This window comes from Trachinotus anak, unplaced genomic scaffold (genome assembly GCF_046630095.1).
Source record: "Trachinotus anak isolate AG129_WGS33_773 ecotype Australia unplaced genomic scaffold, CSIRO_AGI_Tana_v1 ptg000018l, whole genome shotgun sequence".
Classification (NCBI taxonomy): Eukaryota; Metazoa; Chordata; class Actinopteri; order Carangiformes; family Carangidae; genus Trachinotus; species Trachinotus anak.
This window is the reverse complement of record NW_027273869.1, coordinates 10330838-10347365: the sequence shown is the minus strand read 5'-3', so window position 1 is coordinate 10347365 and position 16528 is coordinate 10330838. Positions and strand designations below refer to the sequence as shown.

General features: G+C 41.4%; 2 protein-coding genes across 3 annotated transcripts in view; both read right to left on the bottom strand.

The window, feature by feature from the left end:
• The window catches only part of atxn7l1 (ataxin 7-like 1), a 29013-nt gene extending 23490 nt beyond the window's left edge, over positions 1 to 5523 (bottom strand). Inside the window, exons 1-2 of the mRNA XM_071502907.1 lie at positions 4675 to 5523; positions 4156 to 4230 (exon numbers count right to left, since the gene is read on the bottom strand). Coding sequence (XP_071359008.1) covers positions 4156 to 4230; positions 4675 to 4939 — 340 coding nt within the window. The 5' untranslated portion in view covers positions 4940 to 5523. The remainder of the gene's footprint in view (positions 1 to 4155; positions 4231 to 4674) is intronic.
• A 1738-nt stretch (positions 5524 to 7261) lies between these two features.
• On the bottom strand, positions 7262 to 16269 carry sypl1 (synaptophysin-like 1). Of its 2 annotated transcripts, XR_011694237.1 has the most exons (6): positions 15369 to 16269; positions 11428 to 11546; positions 11078 to 11282; positions 10732 to 10923; positions 9130 to 9802; positions 7262 to 9094 (listed from the first exon to the last, which is right to left on the bottom strand). XR_011694237.1 is itself a non-coding variant. In XM_071502913.1 (5 exons), exons 1-5 carry the CDS (start codon positions 15438 to 15440, stop codon positions 9671 to 9673), a joined length of 720 nt encoding a protein of 239 aa, XP_071359014.1. In that variant the 5' UTR covers positions 15441 to 16269; the 3' UTR covers positions 7262 to 9670. The 2 variants fall into 2 exon arrangements, 1 of the variants encoding a protein (XP_071359014.1); XM_071502913.1 differs by having other exon boundaries at positions 7262 to 9802.
• Positions 16270 to 16528: the final 259 nt, after the last annotated feature.

Here is a 16528-nt window from a genome sequence, read left to right as displayed (position 1 = left end):
GCAGTCAATATTGTTTTTTTAAAGTAGTAAGGATTAACGTTTTAATGTGAGCAAGCACACAAAGAGTCTGGAAACAACTGTTGGCAGGTTAGCTCTGCCTGCCAAGTGGTTTCAGTTCAAAGAGCTGATCAGCATCACCACAGTTTGTGTCTTTCCTGTCATCGTTCACTGAGGAAATGAGTATATTTTCTTCATAACAAACTATCAACGAGGTCCGGCCAAAAAAATTTTAAATTCTGATGGGGAAAAACTTCCTTTTCTGGCAAATGGCAAATCCCAAGGTTTACAGTAACAGAAAAGGACTTAAGTGGGAGAACTGAAAAAAAAAAAAAAAAGAAGCAAAAATGCAATTTCCTCTGCATCTGCCAAGCCAAATGCAAACGAAGTGCGTAGCCTATTTCTGCAGCCCAAATTTGTGTGTGTGTGTGTGTCTGTGTGTGTGTGTGCTCGTCTCAAGCCAACTGCCAGAGTCTGCCAAATGACTGACAGGCCAGAAAATGAACTACAAAAACAATCACTCGCTGGTGAATACGCATGTTTGGAGCCCCTAAAACAATCTATCATTGGACACTGATTACATTTAGAACAAGTAACTCAACTTCCCATTGGTGAATTAATGTTTGGAAAAAGGCTTAAAGAAACTTGCAGGTAAACAAAGGGTTTGACTAACACCAAAGTAATAATACAACTGTAACAAATTGACTGAGCAAATGACCTACAATCAATCAGCTTAGGGGAGATCTCGGAGCCAGGTATCACCTTTCAATAATCATCGTGCTACTCAAGTACAGCTCCAGGGTAGGGCACGGGCAACAGCTCCAACTGAAGTTGTGTTTTTGAACAGACACAGCAGATAATTATTGGAACTGCAGCAAAATGTCTGTGAAAGTAAACAAGCTTACAACAGCAGCGACTGGCTGGCAGCTAATGTTGCAGAACCCAGGCTACAAACTCAACAAGTCTCTCCTTTGTTACAAAAAAGTCCCAGATAGAAATCTGGCTTCAACTTTTAGAATTTAAATGGTTCTAGGATCCTGTGTAAAGACAGTCCCAGGCCCTTTAAAGACATTCAGGCCTTCAGTGAGAGGCCAGAAAACAGAAAATATTTTGTATGTTTATCTGTTCACAGTATTGATGAAGCTGTAAAGACAGTGTGTCACAAGGAGAAATTGAACAAATGTGCCATGTTATGATGAGGAAAACATTTAACCTTAAAACTACTCTTCCAAAATTACTGCCTGCTAGGAACAAATACTCACTGCTCTATAAAGTTTCAGCTTATCAAAGGTTTTCCCTTGTAAAATATTTTCACGGTCAGATTCCTCTGACCATCAGGTAGTGATTTTGGCTTAATATAAAAGCCAGGCTTAAAATTGAACTCCTTCCAAGGAAACTATTACATGGCGCCATTTATAAAACAAGCACCGAGAATGGTTTCACAGACAGATCACAGACTGTGGAACTACGACTATAATCTAACATCTAAAACAAACAAATTAACATTTATTGTACAATTACTTCTTTATCCTTATCTCAAACTATGCTTCCATTCTGACAATACAGCAAGGTTTTTAGGGCACTATTAGATTATTTTTAGCATTGATTAATTTGCAGAGTATTTTTTTGTAGCCATTACTTCTTGGTCTTTGTTGTAAATGGCAAAAATCTAAATTTTTCACATTCATGACGCCCTTGAGTCCGAGGCAGCATCTTCAACTCATTCTCTTTGTACAACCCATGATACAAAAGAAGTAGATATTCAGTTTACCATCACATAAAATGAAAAAAAACTGCAAATATCACTTTGTTTGACTATATTCCAGGCTTGACAGGCTAATTTTAGCCCAAACTATTTAAATGCAGACAACAGCACTCCAGTTATTAAATGACTAATTCTGAGTAGTCTGCTAGATAACAAGAGATTTTTCAAACCCCCGTCAGAGGAAAGAGCACGTGTACTGTCAGCAGGATTGTGCCAAAGCTTGCACAATGTGGCAGGTTCCCTTGTGTCTGATGCATCCTGCAGTTCAGTGCATTTATCCTCCAAGCACATTTCTCAGAGACGTCGTCGTCACACTGGAGTCTCAGCCTCCATACTGTCATCTCTATTGACTGTTTTTAATGACACACTCAAAAACATACCAATATTAACTGAATCCTGAAGAACTGCTAACATATTAGGAGGTTTCCACGGATTCCCATGCTTTCTAAACGGAGTAATAAACATACAAATAGCAGCACTGTCTGTTTCTAGTGGGATGATGACAGTGGCTGCCAGTCAAGTCAGGCTACGTTGCTGTTGGTTGTCATCATCTCCACTGTGTGTAAGTATATGAGAGTGAGAAAGAGACATGGATACTAATCATGGCCTTCGACACACATCAATTACTGCCAACCAGGCCCCACCAGCTACAAATATGTGTGTGCACTGAGGTGTAAAGTGAGTGAAACATGTAGTAAATGAATCTTCAATGAATCATACTGCTTTCTGCTTGGTACACGTTTCCAAATGAAGCATTTAAGACGTGTTTCCCTGTGTGTTTATTAGGCTCGTAGGTGTCTAAGTGTGTATATGTGTGTGTGTGTGTGTGTGTGTGTGTGCGCATATCAGTTTTAGCAGGCCTTAGTGTCATGTTGCCAGCAGATCAGCAATTCTGGAAACACCGCTTTAGTCTGGCTCTGACAGAGGAAGATGAGGCATGTGAGTGAGTGAGTGAGTGAGTGTGAGTGTGGGTGTGTGTGGGGGGGGGGGGCATGGGTGAGGTCGGTATTTGACCAGTGAGAGTGAGAAGAGTTTCCCTGGCTCTGTGCGAGTGTGTCAGTGTGTTCCTACGAGGGCTGCAGCATGCTCAAACTTTCAGAGATGACTCAAGCGTGTTAGTGTGCAAGCGCGTGCTCCTGTGGGTATTTATACGCACTGAGGTGTGGAGGAACTCCTCTGGCTCTTTCCCTGGGCAGCTTAGGGGGGGTGGAGATACCCACTCACTGCTTAGGGGCATCCCACAATCCCCTCCACATACACTTACACGTAATACATACAGTATTCTTGAACACGAGCCCCAAGTGCAACTCAGCTAACAGAACAAATAAGACATATTTTTAGCTGTACACCAGCTGGATACGTGAGTAAAGTTCATTTCTTAACAGGCTCTGAAATAGCACTTCTAGTTGGCTGAAGCTGACAATGTACCACTTAACTAAAAATTATAATACTGACACCTCAGATCCCCCCTGGGAAATAGTTTTTACTTGAAAGTATGATGGAGCAGTGTCGAAAAATGGATTTTCTTTTCACAATGACACTTAGCCAGTGCTAGGTTTTTACGAACCCGGCAGCTAAAAGCCTGGCTGTGTGATAGAAAAGCTTTCTTTTTAACCACCAGACAACTAAAGAGGCATCGAGATGCTTCTTCAACCACTACAACCGCTGAATTCCTCTTATTTATCTTTATCTTATTTATGTGCCTAATACATCCCCTGACACTTGCTCCATCTTTGCTTTTTTTTTTTTGTATTTTTTATATTTAAGATATTTCTGTCTGGGTGTTTGATGTTGGAAGACCAAAAACAGCCCTGACCAGAGATGAACTAGCAACTATTAAAATAATCAATTCTAGCAATTTTTCAAGTAAAATGCCAAACATTTGATGCTTGTTTTTTTTTTTCCACGCAGGACAGCAAACCGAATTTTGCTTGGTGACATTTGTCCTAATAAAGCAGGCAACCTGAATACATTTCTTTGGCCTCCCACGAATTATTATTATTATGATTTATGGGCATTTTTTACAGTAATCTTTGGATAAGAGATGAATCAGCTAATGGCAGAAATAATCATTAATTTCAACCCTGGGGTATGGGACGTATAGTGTAATAAAGATTTGAAATGCAGACACACTCAATGCAAGTTCTGTTGCCCCCCCCCCCCCCCCCCCCCCCCCCCCCCCCCTTCAAAAGCACATGTTTATATCTCAACTAAAGTATGCATTAAAAAAAAAAAAAAAAAAAAAAAAGCATTAATGTACGCAGCGATTGTAATGTCTGTGAGAAGTGGTTTAGAAATTGCTGCTTCCGTAATGCTGCAGAGCATGTGCACCAAAACAATAACAAACCATCACCTTGCGCCTGATTGAATATCTCGCAGTGTAACTCCCTCACCTTCTCCGCCGAGCTTCCCGGCTCCACCGAGGCAGTAAAGCTCTTCGCCGCCGTTATCCAAGGACGAGTCTGGGTCTGAACGAGACGAGAAGAGCCACTTAAAAACACCAAGGAGCATTCACAACAAACTTCGGGGCCATGCGTGGAGCCATGCTGGTCCGGAGGCTGGCTATCTGGTTAGCATTAGCTTGCTAGCGACCGAGCTGGCTTCCTAAATCAAGCGGAGCTGTCAAAGCTAACAAACTTACAGCTGGACAGTTCGGGGTGTTACTACCGGAGGCGCCAGCGGCACAGACCCCGCACGGTGGCGGCTCGCCTAGCCCACCCGCCTGTGCACGGCCGTGGAGGCAGCCTCACAAAGCTGCATTTGGTGGGAATATTTCTGACAGTTACTTTGCTGCGCTTTGACAGACCCTGCATGGTGGAGGAGCTTACTCAACTCAATCACAGACAGTTGGACCCCGCACTTCCCGACAGTTTGCCCGCAGAAACAACAACGTTACCGACGTGCGAACTTACTGTCAACAAAACGTAATTTAGCCGCACTGACGAAGGAAGACCAAGGCTCGCAAAGGAAGGTATCCGGACTTGGTGTTTGGCGATCCAGTGTCGCCATTGCTCTTCCTTCTTGTTGCTTTGCTGAGAGCCGTTTTTTCCTCCCTCTCTCTCTCTCTCTCTCTCTCTCTCTCTCGCTCTCTCGCTCTCCTTCGCACGCAGCAGGCGAAAAACGAAAGAACGACATACGCTGACGTCGCGTTCGGCCGGTTTCGGCTGGGTTCGGCATCAGTCGCGGGGTTGAGCGAGGCTGGGCCAGGGGAGGCGAGGCTTTCAAGGGAGCTTTACAGGAGTGCAAAAGTTCAGCTTGTTGCCACGGCCCAAAGCCATATTATGTTACGTTAGAACACGTTAGATGTTGCATATTATTTATATATCGTCTCTGATCTAACGAAAGAAAACAATGTTATGTAGGCTACTGTAGCAATGTCATTTATTGAATATTGACTGGGGCATTGGTCAGCCTTCTATAACAACAGGACGTGTATAAGCAGGCTTTTATATCCTGTCATTTGAATTCTGTTAAAAAAGACTGTTATAAAGTCTTTTCAAAACCGCTTTTTCAATTAGATTAATCTACTATTAATTACAGTAGCCTAAATCCTACAGCATATGGAGATGTATTTACATAAAATAAAGCCTGGATCTCATGGAACTCTATCAGAGGTTGGAGAATACAGGACAGGCTTACAAAATTAGTATTTGTGGCCTTAGTACAATGACACAGTGCCTATTTAACACCCAAGGGGCCTATGCAATAACAAGATTGTTAAATGTCAACTGAGCCCTTTTATAAATGTAATAAATGAATCAAACCCGGCTGGAGGGAAGATGTTAGAGACCTCCACACTGCTGTGCTCCTTCATCCTGCAGCAGGTTGAGGCTGGAAACATTCAGCTTTAGTCTCTTGTTTTAACCCAGAATCATACCAGCGCTGGATTTAAATCCTCTCTCTTCTTCATTACAATAAATCAGGGTACTCTCAGGGCTTCCCATGAAGTTGCAAAGTACCCCCCCCCCCCCCCGCTTATGAAAGTGGAGGTCAGAACTATGAATTAAAATGAAACCCCTTTACTATCTATCTAATATTATGGCATTGGTGGCTCAGATTATGTTGGGAGGTTACAGCTTCAGGATTACCATCTTCTTTATTTTGTGCATAACAAAACGTTTATTGTGATTATTTGGCTTCACTGAGGACCGAAAAAACCCTGAGTTATGTCGCAGCCTTGTGCAGGTGCAGCTACATTAGATTATCAGGGTTTCCACACAGCAGAATTGATTTTAATGGTTTGCATTTAATTCTATCATTTCTTTTAAAGTAACCACATTATAAGTTTATTACCTAAAGGAATGGCAAATAGAGAAACTAAATGATTAAACCCACCTGAATTATAATGGTCAGTCTCTTTGATTGAAAGAAACTTGACCATTAAGATCTGGCCTCTCCTTGTGGCCGTGTAGGTCCACCCCATGGCACTACACTGACCTCTTGTGGCTGAAAACAGAATCTGTCTTCTGTTTTTAACAGAATGTTAAACCCCAGGCTAACGCATGCCTGAAGAAGCTTTATGCCAAGTGTCAAGAGGATCATAATATTTCTCCAATTATGACAACACTGAACAAGCTGGTCACTCAAATCTGATGACCACAAGTCAGGGCACAATACAATAAAATACAATAAAATCCTCACAATATTGTCATAATCATAATGTTGACACCAATAAACTGATGAAGCGTTAAATGGGATTAAATGCTATCTCTCTCTCACACACACACACACAAATGTCACACTTGTGTGGGAAATCCATCACTGTCTGGCATTTTGAAACATGAACACAACTAAAGAGTCTGGTGCACACACACCACTGATCACATGATGCCACACGAACTCGTCTTTTTTCGCTAAATCACAAGAAGGGTGGAGAAAGGGAGGACGAGGAAATGACCAGATTTAACAGGCTTTATTAGTTTATACTGACGTGTCAAATCAGGTCAAATCCACACACACACACACACTTTATATGATAATCTTTTGTTGAAAGTGGTCCTTCCTGTCTTTTTCATACAGACACCAGCGCGCATCTCTATCAGTCGTATCATCTCTCCTCCCTTTTCTTTCTCTTTCTCTCTCTCTCACACACACACACACAAATGATAACAGGACCACATGTTGTGTTTGTTTCCCACACCGTGATCACTGAGGTCGTAGAGCAAACCAGGAAACACGGGTTTTTGGTTTTTTTTTTCGTCTCTTCAAGGGTCATAATAACGGTTTTGGGTCACAGGTGCTTCCATGTCTTCAAATGCTTTTTTTCTTACCCACCTAAATGAGTCCAGACATGACAAAGGTGATGAATAAGTGGAGTGAAACTGAAGCTGAACAGAGCTTTTATGAAATTGTTTTGACATGAGGGTATGCCAGAATCTTACTAGAATAAACATTTACAGCACATCCCAATATATGTATATGCTTTAGAATGACACACACACATACATACACACTTACAGATCACAAACATGTATATGCATAAGATGTTCACCAAAGAGATTCATGAAAAAATCGTTCATTTTTATTGAAAAAAACAAAGGCATGTTGAAAGTTGTCACAGAGTGTATGACTCTTCAATAAGACAGTTTGGCAGGTTAAATGCATAGGAATCATTGACAAAGCTATAGAGTGTTGGATGCTGATCACAAGAGTGCAGTGGCATAACCAGTACACCACACACAGTTGTTGTTTCATTTAAGTTCGTCTTTCAGCAGATTTAAATGAACTATCAACACCCTCCAACATATGGCATATTTTTACTGTAAAGGCAAAAGTTGAAAAAGGAAAAACAAAATCAACAACTACTCAAATTAACCATCTACATACACTCAAAATGAAAAATGAAACAAAAAAGTCACACAGTTTAAAAAACACAACACCAGCTCACTGTTTAGTGTCTCGTGAAGAATTAAAAAAAAAAAACTAGAATAACAAAAAATAAAAATAAGATGGACTGGTTGGCACAACAAGAAGATTATTGATTTAACGTCACACAAAGATATGAAATAACCTTAAACAGGGAAAAAGAAAATGTTGCTTTGGCAATATCGTTTCTATTTAATAGTGATGCAAAAAAAAAAAAAAAAAGACGGATTAAAATTAGAATTAAAAAGAAGTTACTACTACATTCAACATGATAATAAAAGAAAAGTTTAAAGAACCACACAGGGACTGATCCTTTATCTGGTACTTTGGTAGACGCTAAATAAATCAAAGCCCTCAGAGGAATTGAAAGATTTCAGACTTTCGGGTGCACTCACACACCAACGGTTTCCTGAACTAATTACGTTGCCAACTCTCAATCAAGTATTCTTTACGGTTTTACACTCTCGCAGTGCTTTGAAGGACACGAGAAAAGCATATTAAGCACCACAAGAGTGAACTGTGCATTTTGTGATAAGAAAATCATACACTGAATGTGCAAACTACACCCCTGATATTTGGGTTGGAGGCCAGGCTTAAAAATGTAACTTGTCTGCTCGCGTGCATAGATTCACCTTACAGAAGAACAACTGTGAATAATAAAAGCTTTTATGGATTCACCGTAGCAATGTATAAGAGAGGACATCTCTACACAAGTTAATGGCTAATCCTGCTTTAGTTTTATGTCGATATCTCCATGCCTGATAACCACCACTACGGAGCAAATGGACTCAATGTGAGAGATCCAATGCAGGAATGAAAAAATGAATATTTGAGTCTGTCACTCTCTGGATACACAAGTGCTTGTATCAAAAATATACAATATGTGCAAAAAATAAAATTTAACGCTGAGGCAAATGAATGACTAAATTTCACAGCCTATGTAAAATTGATGTAATATTTGTCAGTGAATGCAAAGTTTATGGAATGGTGACATGATATAGAGGATTATGATATTACGCCTCCTAGTTAATAGCATTAGCCTATATGTTGCCCTGAAAACCTTGATCTCATCGTCCTTATTGCGGCAGGTGTTGAAACTGTAGATCTGGCTCCATGTGCTCGGTTTCATGTCACAGACGACGAGATGAGTTCAAAGTACCTTACATTCATCAGGATGTAACTAAGCAAAAAATAAACCATAAACCACTATTCTAAAATAAAAACAGAGAAGTAAGAAAACCTCTCTCCATAAACACAAGGCACAAGGCTGCTATAAAGCTCGTGACATTCGGTCGTTGTCTGTGCGTGTATCGCTTGCTAAAGCATAAGAAACCATCTCGGAATAGTTAGAGGACACATTTAAAATGATTTGAAATACTTATTGCATTAGAGTTGCTATAGTATGCGGTAAAAAATAAAGGCACATGTGAAGACATTAAAGGTGCTATATGTAAGGACCTGCTATCGCTACATAGCCAACATTAGCCTTAACAACTGTTTACCTACCAGTCTACACAACACAATACACGGAAGTCTTTGACATAACATCAAAACTGTTATTTTTTCAAGTTCTGTTCATAATTTTAGTTATTTTTTTTATGTTTCAAATACTTACACATAGCACCTTTAAACCATTTGAGCGATACCTTCTTCTCTGCAGTAGTCCTACTGCTGCAGGGTTATTTCGAGCCCAGAGGGGTATTTCTGGGGAAATTAGCATTTCCTTCATAAGTATTCTCAGGTCTAGTATGCTATGACTGTGCAAGGAATTATTTGACATCTAGTCATTTTGGGTTACAAAATACCAGTTCAGCTTTGTGCACTACCTACACAGCTATACTGATAACATCCAATCATTTTGTCTGTCTTCATTAGATTCACACAACATTTGTTTTTTTTGTGCATGTAAGTGTATTTATGTCTACGCACACATTTGTACACACATGTGCGTGCATTCATATCTGGGTGTGCGTGTCAATTATAGTGTCTATGCGTATTTGTATGTGACTCTGACTCTATGTATTTCTGTGCATACGCTGCATGTTAGATGGGTGCAGGGACCTGCTGCCTTCCATGTCCAGACGGTGAAGAGAATTTCTGAGAGTGCCAGCGAGTCTCCTTGTACACAAACCAAGCGTTGCCTGCCCACACAAACATGTTGAGGTAGCCAAACACCTGGAAGAAAGACAGAAACACTATAGTTTAATATTACTAGAGAACACTTTTACTAAGGGAGGACTGGTTATAATATCATGTTAATTTGAAAAGAAGAAGAAAAAAAAACACAAACTACACATTCAAAGCCAGTTTAAAGACTGGTCACATTTGTGTTCAACAAATTTGCTTTGGACTTGTGACAGAGAAAATGTTGAGGAGAGCACACCAACAGTGTGAAAATGAAAAGTGAAATGAAAATGAAAGTGCTACTGCTCAGTGTCACATGACTGTCAGGCTGCATGAGTTGGGCTGCTTGATGTTTGTGCTGCTGCCTGCCTGTTGGTGTAGTATTACATAAAATGGAGGGATGGGCCAAAGCCAGAATCACTGATTCTTAATTTTAAAAAGAAATAGCCTTTCTACTGGCCAAATATTTGGATTCACAGGTCGGAGTCAAGCAAGGAGCTTGGGAAGTGTTGACACTAAATACAAATTATTTAATTCATCATTCAGACGGAGTCACATAAGCAGCCATATGTAAACAGTAGGGCTGTCAAAGGATTAATTTTTTCTTAATTGCGATTAATCGCTGAATTTCAATAGTTAATCGCGATTAATCACGTGTTTTATCACATGATTAAAATTCGATTATTTTTAACAAGTAAGGGTGCGTCAAAGGGTCAAAATAGTAGCAGCCAAAGAATCTAGAACGTAGCGCTCTAGAATCTTTGGTAACAGCACCAGTGATGGACTAAAATAAAGAATCTTTGGCGTTATGCTCGGTCCTTAATCTCACTGTGATTAACGCATTAACACTGACAGCCCTAGTAAACAGACTTTGATGTGCAAAATCTGTGGAGTTCCCCTTTACTTTTGAAAGTGGTCGGCGCAAGTGTAAACTAAAATCTTAAAGGCATCTTAGAGAGGTGCTGTGTATTTCCTCTCACCACAGAGATGTTGAGGGTCCGCATGTTGGCAAACTCCGTAACCTCACAGGTGATGTTTCTGCCACCGCAGAGCGCCAGCGTGGTGCTGAGGCCTTCCGTGCCTGTGGCATCCTTCACATTTTGCAGGCCCTTCGCCCAGGCTGATGAACACACCAGCCACAGGAAGACCAGGATCGCTGTGACCACAAAGTCCTGGAAACAGGGACAGACATATCAGCTCTTCAGACAGAAGCTGCAAGTCTTTCATTTTCAGTAACCCACAAATCGCAACCTGAAAAGTTTCCAATAGGAGAAACTTGATTGAAGCTTGTCTACTGGAAAAACAAAGGGTAAGTTTAATACTCACGAAAATGGGTCCAAAGTCCGAGTCCTTGTAGATGTGCATGTAGCCTAAATACACCAACAGGGCCACCATGCTGTACAGGAAGCAGACGATAGCAATACCCACAAAGAACTCAGCTGACGAGGCTGAGTCTCCCACCATGTGTGTCGTTGTGACAGAGTGGTTACAAACAGTGGTGTTTTCCTTGATGAGTGGGACTTGGCTCAACCTGGCCGCAACATAAGATGGAAGGTTAAAATGATTATTTACTGTTGTGTTTTCAGTGTCTTCGCTAACTGAGCACTTAAGAGATCACACTGCAGAAAACAACTCAAATCACACACAAAAAAAAAAAAATGTGCTGAGCTTCTCACCTAAATGGGTAGTGAAAGTTGGCTTGGAGAGTCTCATTCCTGCCATCCCCGCAGAAGAGAGATAGGATATTCCTCCCTGAGAATCCACCGCAGCTTCCGAAAGCAAATATGGCCGTGAGCTGTTTGGACAGACACGAGAGAGTGAGAGATGAGGGAAGTGGTTGAGAGATGCGAGAAAACCTCGCTCAGCTTATGGGAAAAGCATCTGAAACTAAAGATACTGGAGAACAATGGGAACAATGTTCAATATATTCTTTTCTAATAAACCTACAATACAGAAACACTCTCCCTGAATGACACTGATTGGAAAATGAAAGTCAGAACCACTCATAACTTATTATTAATTGTGAAGCACGGATGTAAAGAAATCAAGTATATTTCTTTAACCAACAATATAATTCTGCCAGCAACAAAATAATACTTTTAACTTCCATAATCTGAAAAGATGATCGGGTAATTGTTCTCTGGACTGCTATCTTGTAAAAAGTGTGACTTGGATGGCGATCTGGCGACGCTAACTCTGCCATTCGTCTCTTGAATTCTTTCTTGCAGGGGCAGAAAAGCATCTGATTCAGCATGCGGACCATGTGACGCTAATACTCTCCTTAAAGCCAACACATACTAAATTCTTTTAGTCAGGCTGGCTGCTACTCAGCTTAACTCTCAGGCTGCAGTATGAGAAACAAGGATCATATAGTTCAGTGGATCGTATCATTTTCGACACGCGTTGCTTCATTTCCCTGCCCATTATCGCACATCTTAACTGTGCAACACTTTCGGATCCAGATTCAACAATAGAGCTCAACACAGAACAACTATCTTGCTTTACACAACAACAGGATCTTTTCGACAGCTGTATGACTTCTAGTTGGGGAGGATGCGTCTGTTTCCCGGAGACAACCTGCGTTCATTGATTTTTTTTGGCCACATGTGGACAGTGCAATAAACTGTAAACACAACTCTCACCTCATATTACCTCAAAATGAAAACAAAAAGCGGTTTAATTGCGTCAATTATTAATACAAAAATATTGATTATAGCGCCTTTAAGGTTCAGATGACCTCATTCTCTTTGTATTCTCGAGAATAAAAATGCAAAAAGAAAGCTGACCTCTTCGATTCTGTTTCGTCAGCACAAACGCATCACACATACCCACCTCCATCAAAAGTGCTTATGACAGAGCCAGCTCAACTTTTAGCCTTTGGCGTCACTCCACAAGACCCACGTGTGCACACACACCCACGCTCACACAAACACACACACACACACACACCTCGAGGCCTCTCTCTCCAGATGTTTCTCCAGATGTCACTGGCTGCCACTTCCTGTTTTTCTGGCTACACACTGCACTAACCTACTTCTCTCACACTCCCATTTCACAGACTCTTGTCACTCTCCCACTATGAGGTCACGGAGCCGCAGCCTGGACAACTGTAACAGCCAGCGTGGCCCGCACACGCACATCGACATTTTGATCATTTTGTTTAGTCTCACATATTTCAGTAGTATAAATACTAGACTACACAAACACTGTCGGACAGCTGAGTGTTTGTCCAAGTTTCCAGGATCAATCTTAATTAAGGCTGCTGGTGGCAGCACATTCTCCAAACATAGCAACTTCCACAGACACACGGCAGCACCTTGCCAGAGCTTAGGCCTTTATCTTAGGCATCTCAGACATCCGAAAAACCACTGTGCACCAATCTATGAACATTCCCGAGACTGCCAAATGAAATTAAAAGCAGTCCCTCCTCATAATCCTCAATTTGCACACATACCAAACACTCACAATATACAATCAGAAGCGATGTTAGAGATATGAGATGCAAACAACGAGGAGTGAACCTATTACTAAACTGAAAGATTGCATCTGGTGGGAAGGAAGTGTAATTTGACTTTACAAAAAGACAAATATCCTCATTACTCTGAAACATCTTTTTAGAAACAGAATAATCAGCAGCCACCCTCCACTTCCTACACAGAGGTCACTGAGTCCAGGTCAATCTCACCAAAAAAAAAAAAACCCCAAAGCCAGTGGAGCATGTGCCCACATTGCCACGGGGTTTCCTTCACAAGTTTTGCAAATCTGGCTCTCCTCTCTGTCTTGGCAAATGAACATGATGTTGTCACAAGTCCAAAAAAAAGAGAGAAACAGCTTTATCATCATTATTCAACATGGTGAGTGAATGGGGCAGCCTTGTAGCATTTGTTAGCTCCAAACCCTCCTTCCTGTTTACTACTGTATGGCAGATAATATCTACGGAGGTATGAGTGTTTAGGCCAACTCAGTTATGTACCAAGAAAACTACTTTTTCATGAACACTCACGCACATTTAAGATGTTGGATGGGCAAAATGCTGGAACATAGGCAGGATTGTTGAACTTTATCAGCGGTGGTGCCGATAAACCATTTGTCAGAACCATATATTCATTTATTTGTCTGCTGTTTCCGTACACCCAGTGAGTTAAAGAGCCACGGACCACGCACGCCTCTTGGCACAATAAACATGTTTGGTCATTTTGCTTGAAAAAAAATAACATCGGCGATTATTTGATTATCAAAATAGCTGCTGATTATTTTTCTGATGATCAGCTAAATGAGTGACCGACTAAGCATTTCAGCGTGAAACGTGGCGATGAACAAATGTGCTCATGCAAACCTGGAAATACATATTTTAAAGTTTCTTTCTGTGTTATTGGCATAATTACAAATCAAATATGGCGACATCAAATCTTATAGATTTGGCAATAATCATTTGGATAATGCAGTGCCTATAATAAAAACTTGTGTTCTGCAGTTCTTTTTCTACATTAATTTTCTTTTTCAACAGGGACATTTTGTGAGGAGTAAAGTGGTGTTTGTTCAGCTATTGCTTGGTATCAGCCTCATTATGCTGATGACTCAAACTGCTGGACCCGGTTAATGGTGTTTAATGTAGCCATTAGTATTATTGTGCGGGTGGGTGAGGACCCTTGAATCAGCACATAGGAAGCCCCCAGCGTTAAATGAGTGAATTTGTGCACACGATTTATCATTCAGGCCGCTTGTGAATAAGAAAATATGCTGTGTTAAATAAGGGTTATATAAGGCCAACACAGTGAAACACACACACAAACACACTCACACACACACACAGCCTTGTCCTGAGTCAGATGACTGGGTGTTACTGCTGCTCTATAGCTCTGTAAGTGTGTGTGTGTGTGTGTGTAATGAGAAAACAGAGCAACCGAGAGAACCTAGCTGGGCTGCATTACCCACACTGGATTCCTCTGACCCAGTTATGTAGAGCAAAACTGATTACTGGACTTTTCATAAGCAACTGTTGCATGCTCTCCCCTGACACACAAACGGAGAGCGTGAGGGTGAATATGAGTCCAGGAGCAGCCAAAATGTCTTCAATCGTCTGCACAGTTACTCAGAAGTCAATTATTGCTGAGAGATGCATTAATCTCTAACCGTGTCCTCGGAAGGGCAGGCCGAGCAACCAGCAAATTCAACTGCACAGAACTGAACTCACTTTTCTTTGTCAAGCAGAGTTTATCCTCACCTTCAATCTCTGACCTCAATTCAAAGCGTGTGAGAATGAAAATATTGTCTTGATGGGCACATTATTGGGGGTAATTATTTTTTGATTCTTCATACATTTTTATTCACACCTTCCAGTTTCAGATTGCGTAAAAACTCTGGAAGCAAGGATGAAGCTGGTATATGCTTTCCACGAACGTGTGACTGAGTTATGCCTGCTTTAGAAATTCTTCTCCACTTTGAGTGAATTCCTCCTGAAACACTTTACTTCAGTGATTTTTTCTCAAGGCCCGGGAAAGAGAAGAAAAATCCAGGGACCAAGAAAAAGGACTGAACCTCCCTGTCCTCTGGGTATGACACACAAACTCTCACAGTCACACACACACACACACACACACACAGGCATCTAACTTACCCACTCCACCAGTTTGACGAAGCCCAGAGGCTCCTTCAGCGGCGACAAGTTCAGCCGAAATCCGGTCATCATGATTGAGCCGCTGATCCAAAGAAGTCTTTATCCAGTCGTTCCTAAACTGTGGATGGTGGTCCAACAGGGAGGGGGGAAAAAAGGGGGAGTTGTCTAACACAGTGACGTGGGTGTAACTGCTAACGCTGCAAGAAATGACCACCCCCGGTTATTTAAAGTGAGTTTCACGATCCAAACTTTGCACCAAAGCAAGAGGGGTTTAAAATTTGCCCTGGAAGTGGGATCGGCCTACTTCCTGGAAAAGCAGAACAAATGTCAATGGACAAATCATTAATCGGTGTGGATGTTTCTTTTGTGTGTGTTTGTTTTGTTTTGTTTTGTTTTTTTTTTTTGCAGTGTAGCTTGAAAAACGATCGAGTTCCCTTTGCTCCGCTGGGCGATGATGCGCAAATACGCAGGCGACGGAGCGGATGAAGCGTAAAGTGTGCCAAATTACGCTTCGCTGCCGGCGAGAACGCGTCATGTGTGTTCGGTTACAGGAACAAAAAAAAAAAAAAAAGGATGCTAAATGCAAAAGCGTCACCCTATCTAATGGGTACCACACTGCTGCAGGAACGTTTTGTTCTTCCTTTACAGGCCTGGAGGAAAAAAAAAATATATACCACAAAGACAAGTTAAAAATGCATGCAGTTGCGATATAAGCAATGGATCACCACAGAAGATCCATGTAATGTAGTACCAGGGGCTTCAGTTGCACACGACAGTTGCAGTTAACTCCCTCTTCCTGAGCACCAAGAGGCACGGGAAGTGTCCCGCTGAGCTTTCATTGGATCCATCCGCCAGACTAGGGAGGCTGCGTCCTCCTCGCTGAGCTTGCAGCTGCTGTGTGCAACACTTCCCTGGTGCTGACCCTCTGTTTTCATGCCTCTGGATATCGAGATCAAACAAGCTCGATCTGTATTTTTAAAAGGATTTTTAAATCTTTTTCATCCGGCTTTTAATTTGGAGAAACCACTGGTTTTCACATTTGCGTTTTATCCCTTGTTGTGTTTATCGGGTCGTATTAAAGCTTTTAACATTTTGTTGTTTAATCCTGCTACGTGTCGCGCCTCGAGCTGAGCTGCGCGTCTGTATGAAATGAGCCATAT